The sequence below is a fragment of a genome, unplaced genomic scaffold (genome assembly GCF_019419815.1).
Source record: "Pyrus x bretschneideri cultivar Hongxiangsu unplaced genomic scaffold, Pyrus_bretschneideri_v1 Contig3, whole genome shotgun sequence".
In the NCBI taxonomy this organism is placed as follows: domain Eukaryota; kingdom Viridiplantae; phylum Streptophyta; class Magnoliopsida; order Rosales; family Rosaceae; genus Pyrus; species Pyrus x bretschneideri.
The window spans coordinates 7,666,185-7,677,462 of NW_025999612.1; the positions used below are offsets into that span (position 1 = coordinate 7,666,185).

Below are 11,278 nucleotides of genomic sequence, written 5' to 3' on the forward strand. Positions count from 1 at the left end.
CTTGACTTTCTTCCTCTCTCCCTCCACTGATCCCAGACCAGAGTCCTCCTCAAATCTTACAAGCAACGAATATCTATAGGAGCCACGCATCTCAAATCAAATCCGATGAAAGAGGTTAAAGTAAAAGCGTTGGATTGGGAGTTTGGGACCCTAAGCCTATAAAAAGCCTTTTAGAATTACAAGCATAACACTAAATTTTTTTACATGAAAAAAATGTCAAGATGGGTCTGGATCCATCCTGGTCCTTTCATGGCTACGCCTCTGCTTAGGAGAGTAATTTGTATTGTACAGATACACAATATATTGTAGGGGTACACACACAACTACAATAACGTTTGGTATCACTAATACAATATCATTTGAAAAGTAATATACAAATTTTTATATTATTAGCACGAAATGCCATGAGTTGCTCCTCTTGCCCTTGTAGCTCTATTGAAAAGTAGCTTGAGAAATGCTAAGGTGAAATTCTCAAAGTAAAATTTTTCACCACCTTATATTTTTAATACAATAATTTATAATATCAACACGAAAGTTATGCCAAAAATTATGGAACGATAGAGAATTCATAAAAAAATCTCAGAATATCTTCTTAACATTTATCAAGCCACCAAATTTTACATTTCATGTCACACCAGCTTTTCTGTTTCTTCCTTTCCCTCTGACCCTCTCTCTCTCTCTCTCTCTCTCTCTCTCTCGCCCGCGGTAAATCGTAATAATCTGCCGATTAGATCCCCCAGCAGCACCACTGGTATTTCCGTTATTAAACCCAAACCCATGGCTCAATCTTTCCCACCACCGGACAAGGATACTCTCCCCCTCTGATGACAGACACTGAACTCCATCAGACCGCTATTTGATTCCCGAACTGAATCACAAACGCCCTGTCTCTCTCCGTTTGTCCTTACCGCCGTCGTTAAAACCGCAACCTCCGGCCGCGGTTTCCATTTCAATTCGCGGACACGACGCCGTGTCGGACGTCATCCATGTGACAGTCCGTTACTGTACGGTAGTACGCGAGAGCTTGAAGAAACTGCCAGCTGTTAAAACGACGCCTGAATGCGATCGACTGATATCTTTAACCCCAAATGAGTCGCCGGAGCTCCTGCAGCTGAGACGATGGGGTGCGTTTTGGGCTCGGAGGCCGCGTCTGGCGGGATTACTCGGGGTTCCGGTGAAGCTCGGCGTCGTCGCCGGAGCATCGAGGAGCCATCCGGCGCCACCGAGCGAGTCGCGGCGGTTAGGGCCGATAAAAAGGAGGTGGTAGCGAGGCAGAGGGCGAATAGAGCGAATCACACTGGCGATTTCCCGGCGATCGAGCGGCGGAAGCCTTCCCCGGCGAACCAGGAAGGTTGGCCGTCGTGGCTCTTGGCCGTCGCCGGCGACGCGATCCAGGGATGGACCCCTCGGCGCGCCAACACGTTCGAGAAGCTCGCTAAGGTGCTCAAAATCGTAACTTTATCGGGTTTGAATTTAATTTCTCTGAATTCATATATATTGTTATTTTAATTTATCTGAATTCTATTTGTTTTTATTAATTTTATTATAATTTTCGTTCAGATTGGGCAAGGGACTTATAGCAATGTGTATAAAGCAAGGGACTTGATTAGTGGTAAGATAGTGGCATTAAAGAAGGTTAGGTTTGATAATTTGGAGCCAGAGAGTGTGAAATTCATGGCCAGAGAGATCAATGTGCTCAGAAAACTTGACCATCCCAATGTCATTAAGCTTGAAGGGTTAGTCACTTCAAGAATGTCCTGCAGCCTCTACTTGGTTTTCGAGTATATGGAGCACGATCTCTCGGGCCTCGCCGCCACCTCCGGGGTGAAATTCACCGAGCCTCAGGTACATTTTCGATTTCGATTCAATTAGTACTTGAAGTCGATGCTTCGTGTTGTTGATTTTGATTTGGATTGGATTGTTGTTGGGTTTAGTGTGTATAAATCTTTGAATTGTTGGTGGGTTTGGAGCTTTTGAGTTGGACTTTTGGTTTCTGCTTTTCTGGGTCTTTTTTTTGTCTGTTTGGTTTTGTTGTCTACTTTTGTTCTTGAACTCGTGCCCGTGGGTGTCCTTTTTGTTAGCTTTTGATGTTAACCTGAGAGCTTTCTAGGCTGGGTTGGGTCCCATAGTTGCTAGTTTGGGATTCCAGATTTATGATTTATATACGTCGGGCAAATCATATGATGTTATGGTATCATTTGGGGTAGGTGAAGTCGGGCAAATTTTCGGTTGCACGCATCACTTTATTAAAAAGTTGGAATTGGTTAGAAGCTCATGGAAGAAAGGAATGTCTTTAGTTCTTTTTATTGTTTTGATTAATCGTGAAGAAAGAAGTTGAATTTAAAATACCCTCATCTACAGCTGAAGTATACCTGAAACTCCACTTAGATCAAAATTATACAAGTATTTGGTATAGATATTAGATTGGTTCAAGCTTCCTTTTCGTTTTCTTTCTTTCTGTGAGGTAGTTATGCCAAACTTTTGTTCACAAAAGATCAACTGTTTCAGTTATATTACAAAATATTTCGTAGCTTTAGGATGATATTTGGGATTAAAATGGGGGCTTACTCGAAAAAAATTGATAAATGGCTTAAAACTGTATCTTACAGAAAGTAAGCTAGCATCTTTGTTGGGAGGCTTGTAGGTGGCTTTATGTGCCATTTGAATCTGAGTTGTGTGGCTCTTCATTTCACATGCATAGAAGTATGACATTGAGAGGCTGGTTCGTTTCTCAATATATTTGTTATGGCAGGTCAAGTGCTATATGAAACAACTGCTGTCTGGGCTTGAGCATTGTCACAACCATGGTGTCTTACACCGGGATATTAAGGGTTCCAATCTGTTAATTGACAACGAAGGAATTTTAAAAATAGCTGATTTTGGATTGGCTACATTTTTTGATCCTGAGAAGAGGCAATCCATGACTAGTCGAGTTGTCACTCTCTGGTACCGCCCGCCTGAACTTCTTCTTGGGGCCACTTTCTACGGAGTTGGAGTTGACCTTTGGAGTGCTGGTTGCATCTTGGCAGAGTTACTTTCCGGGAAGCCTGTTATGCCAGGACGGACAGAGGTACTTTGTTTATAAGTTGGTGTTCTCTTTAGGTTATCAGTTCTGTTCCTGTTGATCGGTTATTCCCGGTTCTTGAGTAATGATGTAGTGCTCCACTCATTTGGAAAATGTTTTGCATTTTCACATTTGGTCCACTTCTACTTGTAAGTCCACCGGTAAAATACAATGAGAGATTATTCTTGTCTCGTGTATATGGTTTGAACTTAGTATTTGAATCTTCTTCATTGATGCTCTTGTTTTTGTCATTTTCTGTTCAATCGTGTGATTTCAGTTTGACAAACACCGTTAAGTTCTTTTCTTGTGTAGGTTGAACAACTGCATAAGATATTTAAGTTATGTGGCTCCCCATCTGAGGAATACTGGAAAAAATATAAATTGCCAAATGCAACACTTTTTAAGCCACAGCAGCCATACAAGCGTTGTGTAGGGGAAACATTCAAGGATTTCCCACCTTCTTCTCTACCTTTAGTTGAATCTCTTCTGTCACTAGATGCTGATGGACGAGGCACTACCACCGCTGCTCTAAATAGTGAAGTAAGTGCCCTCTATAAAATTCCAATTTTTCTGAGGAAACAATAACTGTGAAGCTAAGTTTGTATTTTGAAAAGTAAAACATCACCTCCCATCAGAAGAAAAAGAAAAGAAAGGAATCATCAGAGTGGTTAATTAGTTCAAGGACTCTGTGGCATTCACCCATTCAGTGTCTACTGAAAATCTTCTTGAAAATTATGTTGCCAAAATAAAGATATATCACCGTCCTGGAGTTAGCAAGTGCTTAATGCTGACCGAGTTCTTTACAATAAATTGACCTGCTGGCTGTGCCAGATTTTTATTGTGTCTAATTGCATATTTGGTGATCTGGGTACAGTTCTTTACTACCGAACCTTTTGCTTGTGAGCCATCAAGTCTACCAAAATATCCCCCCGCCAAAGAAATGGATGTAAAGTTACGAGATGAAGAAGCTAGAAGGTTACTCTTTTACTTTTCTTCAGGTTTGCTGCTTTCTAGACTCATTTGAGCCATATGATAACAGATGATATTTGTTGTCCTCAGGCAAAGAGGTCTAAGTGGGAAATCTAATGCTGCTGAAGGTCCCAGGAGAGTTAAAGCTCGTGATCGAGTAGGTCGGGCAATTCCAGCTCCAGAAGCTAATGCAGAGGCTCAAGGAAACTTAGATGTACGTGAAGCTTCTCTCTCTCTCTCTCTCTCTCTCTCTCTCTCTCTCTCTCACACACACACACGCGCGCGCGCGCACACACACCCATACCCACGCACTCCTGCACGGACACTTTACCCCACTCCTTCAAATTAGAAATAGCCTTATTATTTCTGGAATGTCATTTGGGCTCGTCAAAATTCTGAGTCAAACTGTATAGCCTTCTCGACATATGCCAGTATGAATGGTTGAATTGTAAGAGTACCTTTCTTAGTTGCATCCAGATTTTATCGCCCTGCGTGTCAAGGACTTCTTTTTCACCTATTCGCTGCAGTATAGAGACATGAACCCGGAATTGAAATCCTCTCTAGTTTTAGGTTAGGTTTTATGAATTTTAGGTTGAGCCTGACCTTTGACGTTTCTTTATTTAGCATGAACTGAACTTGATTAATAGAATATGGTGATGATCCTTTTGACCATGTCAATTTTCTTTAATATTAAGTAATGGGGTTGATCCGATGGTATTAGATCATTACATCAGTTTATATTGGGCACCATCACCGCTATATGAACATATCGGCCACAATTTTTCCTCCCATTTTGATATTGCTATGCTTTGGTTGGGAATGAGACTAGTCACGACAAGGACATTCAGTCTGCGAACAGTTGCAGTGTCATGCCTTAATTAAGTTTGGATAGTACTTGTCTCTCAGCAAACTTATACTCAAATCTTTGCTGATTTCCAGAGGTGGAGAGTGAAGACACAAGCAAATGCCAAGAGCAAGAGTGAGAAATTCCCACCCCCACATCAGGATGGAGCCGTCGGATACCCACAAGATGCGTCACATAAAGGCCCGCTCTCATTTCTCACGACGGATGCTTCATTTGGATCAACAATTTTCAACACAAAATCTTCATCATCTGTTAAAAGCATGGGAGCAGTTGGGGGGCCTTCAAGGAGGAAGAAAACAAATAGAGAGGACCCCTTGGCAGCTCCACCTCGGAAGTTCATCCAAGCGTTCAACCCTTCCTCGATAGGGCTATCGATGAATTTATTGTTCAAGAGTAAATAATCGATTCCAGAGGTTTTTTTTGAAAGCTTAAGGTAGAGAAAGTATCATTTCTGTCAATCTTTTTTTTGCCCCCTTGAAATTAGGTCTCTGTCAAGCTTAACTTGGATTTTCGGATTGCAATCTTTTTTGTTTTCTCCATTAATTGTTCCCATTTGTTGTAATATAAACCCTTATAAGCGTTTCGTTGTATATTCCACACAACTGAAACATCGGAAAGGAGAGTTCCACTTCTTCTGTACAGTATTTCATATCAAGTGCTTTTCTTTTTGACATTGATACATTGGAGAAGCTGTTCCTGAAGCAAATGAGAATTTTGGAACAACATTTTCATCCAAGAGTTTTTGGGGGGAATATAATTGCCTGGTATTAAAGCGTTTATGAGCAGAAGTGCTGTTTAGATAAGCGCTTTTATATGAAGTGCCGTGTAGATGAGCATTTCAAACAAGCCCGAACACTCTGCAGCTTAATTATCAAATTAAAGTCTGCACCTTTTCAAAACTAGTAACTCCCTACTAGTAAGAACAACATCATTTTCCAAAACAAACATTATACACCGGCAGTTATGCTCTTGCCAAAGTCAATATTGAGAAGGGAATGATTTCGACACGCTTTGTTTCTTTTTATGCTTACCTCAGTTTATTTCTCACATTTGAATTGAATAAAGTAAAGGAAAATCGAAGAACATAAATAACAATATCGTTTTAGCCAGCGTCATAGCCAATTTTGATCAAGTACAATGACACCGTTTTATATGCACCGTTTTACCTAATAGTTGAGCCCAAAACAGAAAAACGCAGAAAGAAACGCCGTCCCGGTTCCTCTACCGCCGCCGGAGCACTTGCCGCCGATCACGAACCAGCCTCCCTGCATACTCCGGAGATGAAACCCAACCAAGCTCCAAAAACAAAAAAGAAGCAGACCCTGTCGTCCTCGATCAAACTCCACAAAGAACGAATTCGCAGCCACCAAGGAAAGGAAACTGAGAAGGAAACCAGTGGGAAATTACCTCCACATGCAACAGTACCGTAACCAATACACACATGGAAAGTGGGGGTGTGAACACTCGAGTCGGAGCTCTACACACCTTCTGATAAAGTCGTGAAACACGGTGGAACGAAATGGTTGCGGATCAGATCAATTGTGGAATCGAGAGAGGGCGAAGCCAAGTGGGAGAGAAAGAAAAGAAGGTGATTGAAAGCATGAAGGTGGAAAGACAGCAAGAGAAGAAGAAAAACTTCGGAAATGGAAACTTTCTGATCGGGGCAAAGAACGGTTAAATAAGAGGCACGAGGGACTGGGAAACAGAGAGTAGACAGAGGGGGAACATGAAAAGAAAAGGGCAAGGGGCTGCCACCGACCATGGCCAAAGCCAAGGCCGGCGGTTGAACGAGTTGCCAGAATTGGAAGCACTCACACAAAGTGAGAAAACCTCTCATGCAAGGAGAAAGGACTCGCCAAACAGAGGAGAAAAATAAGCAACTAACTTGAAAATCGCAGCATAAATATCTTCTAGTATCATTGTCAAAACCAATTACTACACGCGTGATGCGATCATATAAACATGATTGTGCTTTTAAATTAGAAAAAACTAATAAAAAGAGTTTCGTAACTTTGAATCTTGACCAAAAAAATCTTAATAACTTTATTTTATGGTTAGAATAAACTTATTTCAAAACTTTGAATCTTAACCAAAAGTATCTTAATAACTTTATTTAATGGTTAGGACAAATCCAACATCAAACTATCTTAATAAAACTGGCCCAAACAATGAGTTCTTTTATTTTGCCCCTGACGGCAAGCCCTTTTCTGTTCATTTGGTTTGTTCCACGCTGGAAACACAACGGCTGATGTTGGTTGTGTTTCTCTCTCTCATTTTCTTCTTTCTAATCTTAGATTCTTCGTAAGTCTCTCAAACGGTAACGAAATCACCCAAGATCAGAGGTTACAAGTTCGTAATGATGCTCTCTTTCTTCTAATACAAGACCCACATGTCAAAACTCAATGTTCAATGAGATTGAGCTCTCCAAAAATGACATTTTTCTAGTGATTTTTGCCAATTTCTGACCAAACATGATAGAAGCAGTCCTCGACCCAAGAGAGACGTTTAATCCTCTCCTCATGGGCTTCCTTTCCATATAAGTGCTTTCTCAAAATTGATACTTACTTATTTTGTTCTAGAAATAGTGACAGTGTTCAGTTCTAGAAACAGTGGAAGTATTAAGTTCTAGAAATAGTGGCAGTCGCTGTGTTTAGGTCTAGAAATAGTGTTAGTCGTAGTGTTCAGTTCAAGAAATAATGGTAATATTCAGTTATAGAAATAATGGTCGTGTTCAGTTCTAGAAATAATGCAGTATCCAGTTCTAAAAATAGTGGCAATAGTTTGACAGATATGGGCTAACGTCTGTTAGGGCAGGACTGGAAACAAAAATTGGAGGGTTGCATGTTGGACTTTTTTTTCCAGCCCATGGGTCTTTAATATTTAGGCTTGTTGTATGTAATTTGTATCATTTCCATTAAATAAAGTTATTAGGATGATTTTGGTTAAGAAAATGTTTGGAGTAGTCATTTTCATTAAAGATTCATTTAAATTAATAATCAAATAGCTGGATATATTTTTTTTTTGGAAATGATAATTCATTATCATAAACAAGGGTACAAAAAATGCTCCAAATACAAAGTGAAGCACATTACGTATGGATCAACCAAACAACAAAATAAAGAGCCCAAAACAAAGGTTTAGGCTCAAAATATAACAAACCCTAGGAACTCTAATTTCTCCTTCCCGCAAGAACCGCCCCATCAACAACCTAGGAAGAGACAAAAAGCAAGGCTTGACAAAAGATCAATAGAGGATGGGGTTGAAATTTCGTACTCAAGCCAACCTACGTCATTCTCAATTGGTCAAAAGTAAGAGTCAAAATTGACCTTTGATCCATCCGACCGACCACCATAGACTCGAAGTTCACAAGTGCAGTAAGGGTGTGGATGAACACCAACGGCATGCAAAGTGGGAGCATAAATCGAAAAATCTAGGTCATGCGAGCCGAGGATGAAAGGAAAGCTGAGTATTGGGGGGAGTTAAAATTAAAGTGGTTTTTTCTACAATGACTTCCCAACGTATATTAATTCCTTAATTGTGGGCATGTGGCTGGCTTGGGAACCCACACTTTTTCATGGTGTAGAGGCACCCTTAATGTCTTGTTTTTGGAAGCATTTTTGCTCACCATAAACTTTGGTGTATATTTATTAGACACCTAATCATTTGTCATGTGTTATTTCACTTAATCTTAGTTAATTGTTTTACAAAATTGAAAAACTAACATTTAATGTAAAAGTTAATTAGAGTTAGTTGAAAAGGCACATGACAAATAATTATGTATATGGTGAACATACACCATAGTTATGGTGGTGAGCAAAAATGCTCCCTTTGTTTTCCTTCCAGACAATGGTGTTCTCAATTGCATTGATAACTAGCTGTTGCTCATCTTTTGAGTTAGTTTTTCATCTTTCCCTTTGGCTGTACTGTTCATACTCTTGGTGAGAGTGTTGTAACTTGTAAGCTTATTTCTTTGCTAGTGAAAGTACACAAAAAATGAGAGTATGAACAACACTAAATGTACTCTAGAGTTTGAAATAGTCTTTCTCTACGGGGGGTTCAAAGAAGAAGGAGGTGGGGTAGGTATGGTGAGGATGAGAGAACGAGGTGGAGGAGAAAGGGAGATAGATCGAGAGAGGGTGGAGAAAAACAAAAACTAGAATGAACCACAAAATGAGCATATCGCCCAAATCCGAGACACCCGCTTAGAATAACTGAGACACAAGCTGAGAAAATGGGTATATCATGTAAATATAAGGCTATCTCCAATCAAAGGCTGGCCAGACCCTCTGGCCCTCCAAGAAATTAATATTTTAATGAATAGTATAGGGTCATATTTCTTACTATCTCCAATCGATATGACTTGTTTTAGCTCTGTCACAAAAAACCATCTCCAACTGAGGGCCAAAAGGCTGTAGTATGGAATATGAAGAATTGAAATAAAATGAGGTAAGATAATATGAAATTGTGAAAAATATGTGAGAAATTATGTACGAAAATTAGAAATTAAAAAAAAAAAAAAAGTGGATTGGGCATAAAAAACAAAAAATGGGTTGGGACCAAAAACAAAAAAAAAACAAAAAAAAACCTAAGCCCTAAACCCTAAAGTGGGTTGGGCCAATGGAAAAGAACCAAAAAAAAAAAAAAAAAAAAGAAAAAAGAAATTGGGCTAGCCAGTTGGCCCTTTGGCCCTTTTTTGTCCAGTGGGGCTCACGAGCCCTTTGGCCTGGCTCTCGGTTAGAGACGGTTTTTGAACTATTTTTGACCCTTTGACCTAGACTCTTCAGTTGGAGATGATCTAAGGGATTGCCACCAATTCCAACCAAAGTTAGGGCTGGCAACTAAAAGAATACCATTTTGGTTTTGCTTTGTGTCCACGGAAAGACCTTAATTACTGTCAAAACTCATCTGTAGAATATGTTTGTATGAATCACCAGATCGAAAACGTAGAAAATATTTTCAGAGATATAGTCGATCGGAATTAATGTATGATTTTTAACCCGCGATATTAGTCCAAGTTTTCTACCTGGTAAGAGAGACCAAGTACACACACAAAAAAAAAAAAAAAAAATTGATGGTTTGAAATTTCAGAGTATTGGTGGTACATAATAATTATAATTAGTAGACTTCATGCTTGATAAAAGTCAAGAGGATGAGGATTATTGAAGAAACATCGGTCTTCTGCCTTTTGGTTTTCTTGCACTAACTACCATCCTAATTGTATGGAGCTGCATGGTTTTCCCAAATAACAACCCTTCTAATTTTCAGCTTGTTCGTACATGTATATATAATAGGGTAAACTGTCGTTTGAGTCCTGAATTATTACTTCAGTTGAAATTGACACCTTGAAGTATGTTTGTGGTAGATTAATTCTCTGAACAATTAGAAATCAACTAATTAACCCATTGCTAATTCCATCAAGAGCAAATTAGTCTTTTCATCATCAATTCTTATTTATCATCTATATCACTAATAAACATATGACATGTGGACACAAAATAATTTAAAACTTATAGCATAATAACAAAACATTTTTCAGGAAGGTTGAGCACAACTATTTTTCTCGAAGATACTATCCCAGTACAATCATACTAGTGAGCATTAGGACTGGGCACGGGCCGGGCCGGGCCCAATTTTGAAGGGACCGGACCGGACCTAGGTTCAAGGGGAACGGGCCGGGCTGGGCCGAGGATTACATTTTCTAATATAGGAACCGGACATTACCCAGCCCGGTTGAAATGGGCCAATTCGGGCCGGGTCCACGGGTCCCTTAATTTTTTTGGTTGTTTGAAAAAAAAAAAAATTTATACAGTTTGCAAACTGCATAGATTGAATTTTGCACAGATTGCAAACTGCACATATTGCAATCTGCACAAAACTGCACAGATTGAATTTTGCTGCACAAAACTGCACATATTGAATTTTGCACAGATTGCAATCTGTATAAAACTGCACAAATTGAATTTTGCTGCACAAAACTGCACAGATTGCAAACTGTACAGATTTGAATTTTGCATAGATTGCAATCTGCACAAAACTGCACAGATTGCAAACTGCACAGATTTGCACAGATTGCAACTGCAGAAAGTCACATACTGCATTTATGCAGATTTTGCACAAATTCACCATTATTCACATCCAATCTAAATACAAAGTTCAACATCCAAGTTCATAGATTAACAATACATCCAAAATAATAATATTACATCTTCCAACATCTAAAAATCAAATCAACATACAAAATATCCGAAAGTCCAAGACATCCAAATTCCAAGAATCAAATAATCCAAAACAACATAAACATGACATCCGCAATAAATTTCAAAATAACATCCAAAACCACATCCAAGTTCCAACAACAATCCTCATTGAATCTGTAAGCA

At 39.4% G+C, this 11,278-nt stretch overlaps 1 protein-coding gene across 1 annotated transcript; it reads left to right on the top strand.

Moving 5' to 3' along the window:
* The first annotated feature begins 641 nt into the window (after positions 1-641).
* On the top strand, positions 642-5,571 carry LOC125479688 (probable serine/threonine-protein kinase At1g54610). Its single transcript, XM_048589390.1, has 7 exons — positions 642-1,440; positions 1,561-1,845; positions 2,753-3,070; positions 3,377-3,604; positions 3,939-4,039; positions 4,124-4,247; positions 4,973-5,571. Exons 1-7 carry the CDS (start codon positions 1,120-1,122, stop codon positions 5,297-5,299), a joined length of 1,704 nt encoding a protein of 567 aa, XP_048445347.1. The 5' UTR covers positions 642-1,119; the 3' UTR covers positions 5,300-5,571.
* The last annotated feature ends 5,707 nt before the right edge of the window (positions 5,572-11,278 follow it).

Coding starts and splice junctions, on each gene's coding strand:
- LOC125479688 (XM_048589390.1), top strand. CDS start 1,120: ATGGGGTGCGTTTTGGGCTCGGAGGCCGCGTCTGGCGGGATTACTCGG. Junction 1,441..1,560: donor CGTTCGAGAAGCTCGCTAAG/GTGCTCAAAATC, acceptor ATTTTCGTTCAG/ATTGGGCAAGGGACTTATAG. Junction 1,846..2,752: donor TGAAATTCACCGAGCCTCAG/GTACATTTTCGA, acceptor TTGTTATGGCAG/GTCAAGTGCTATATGAAACA.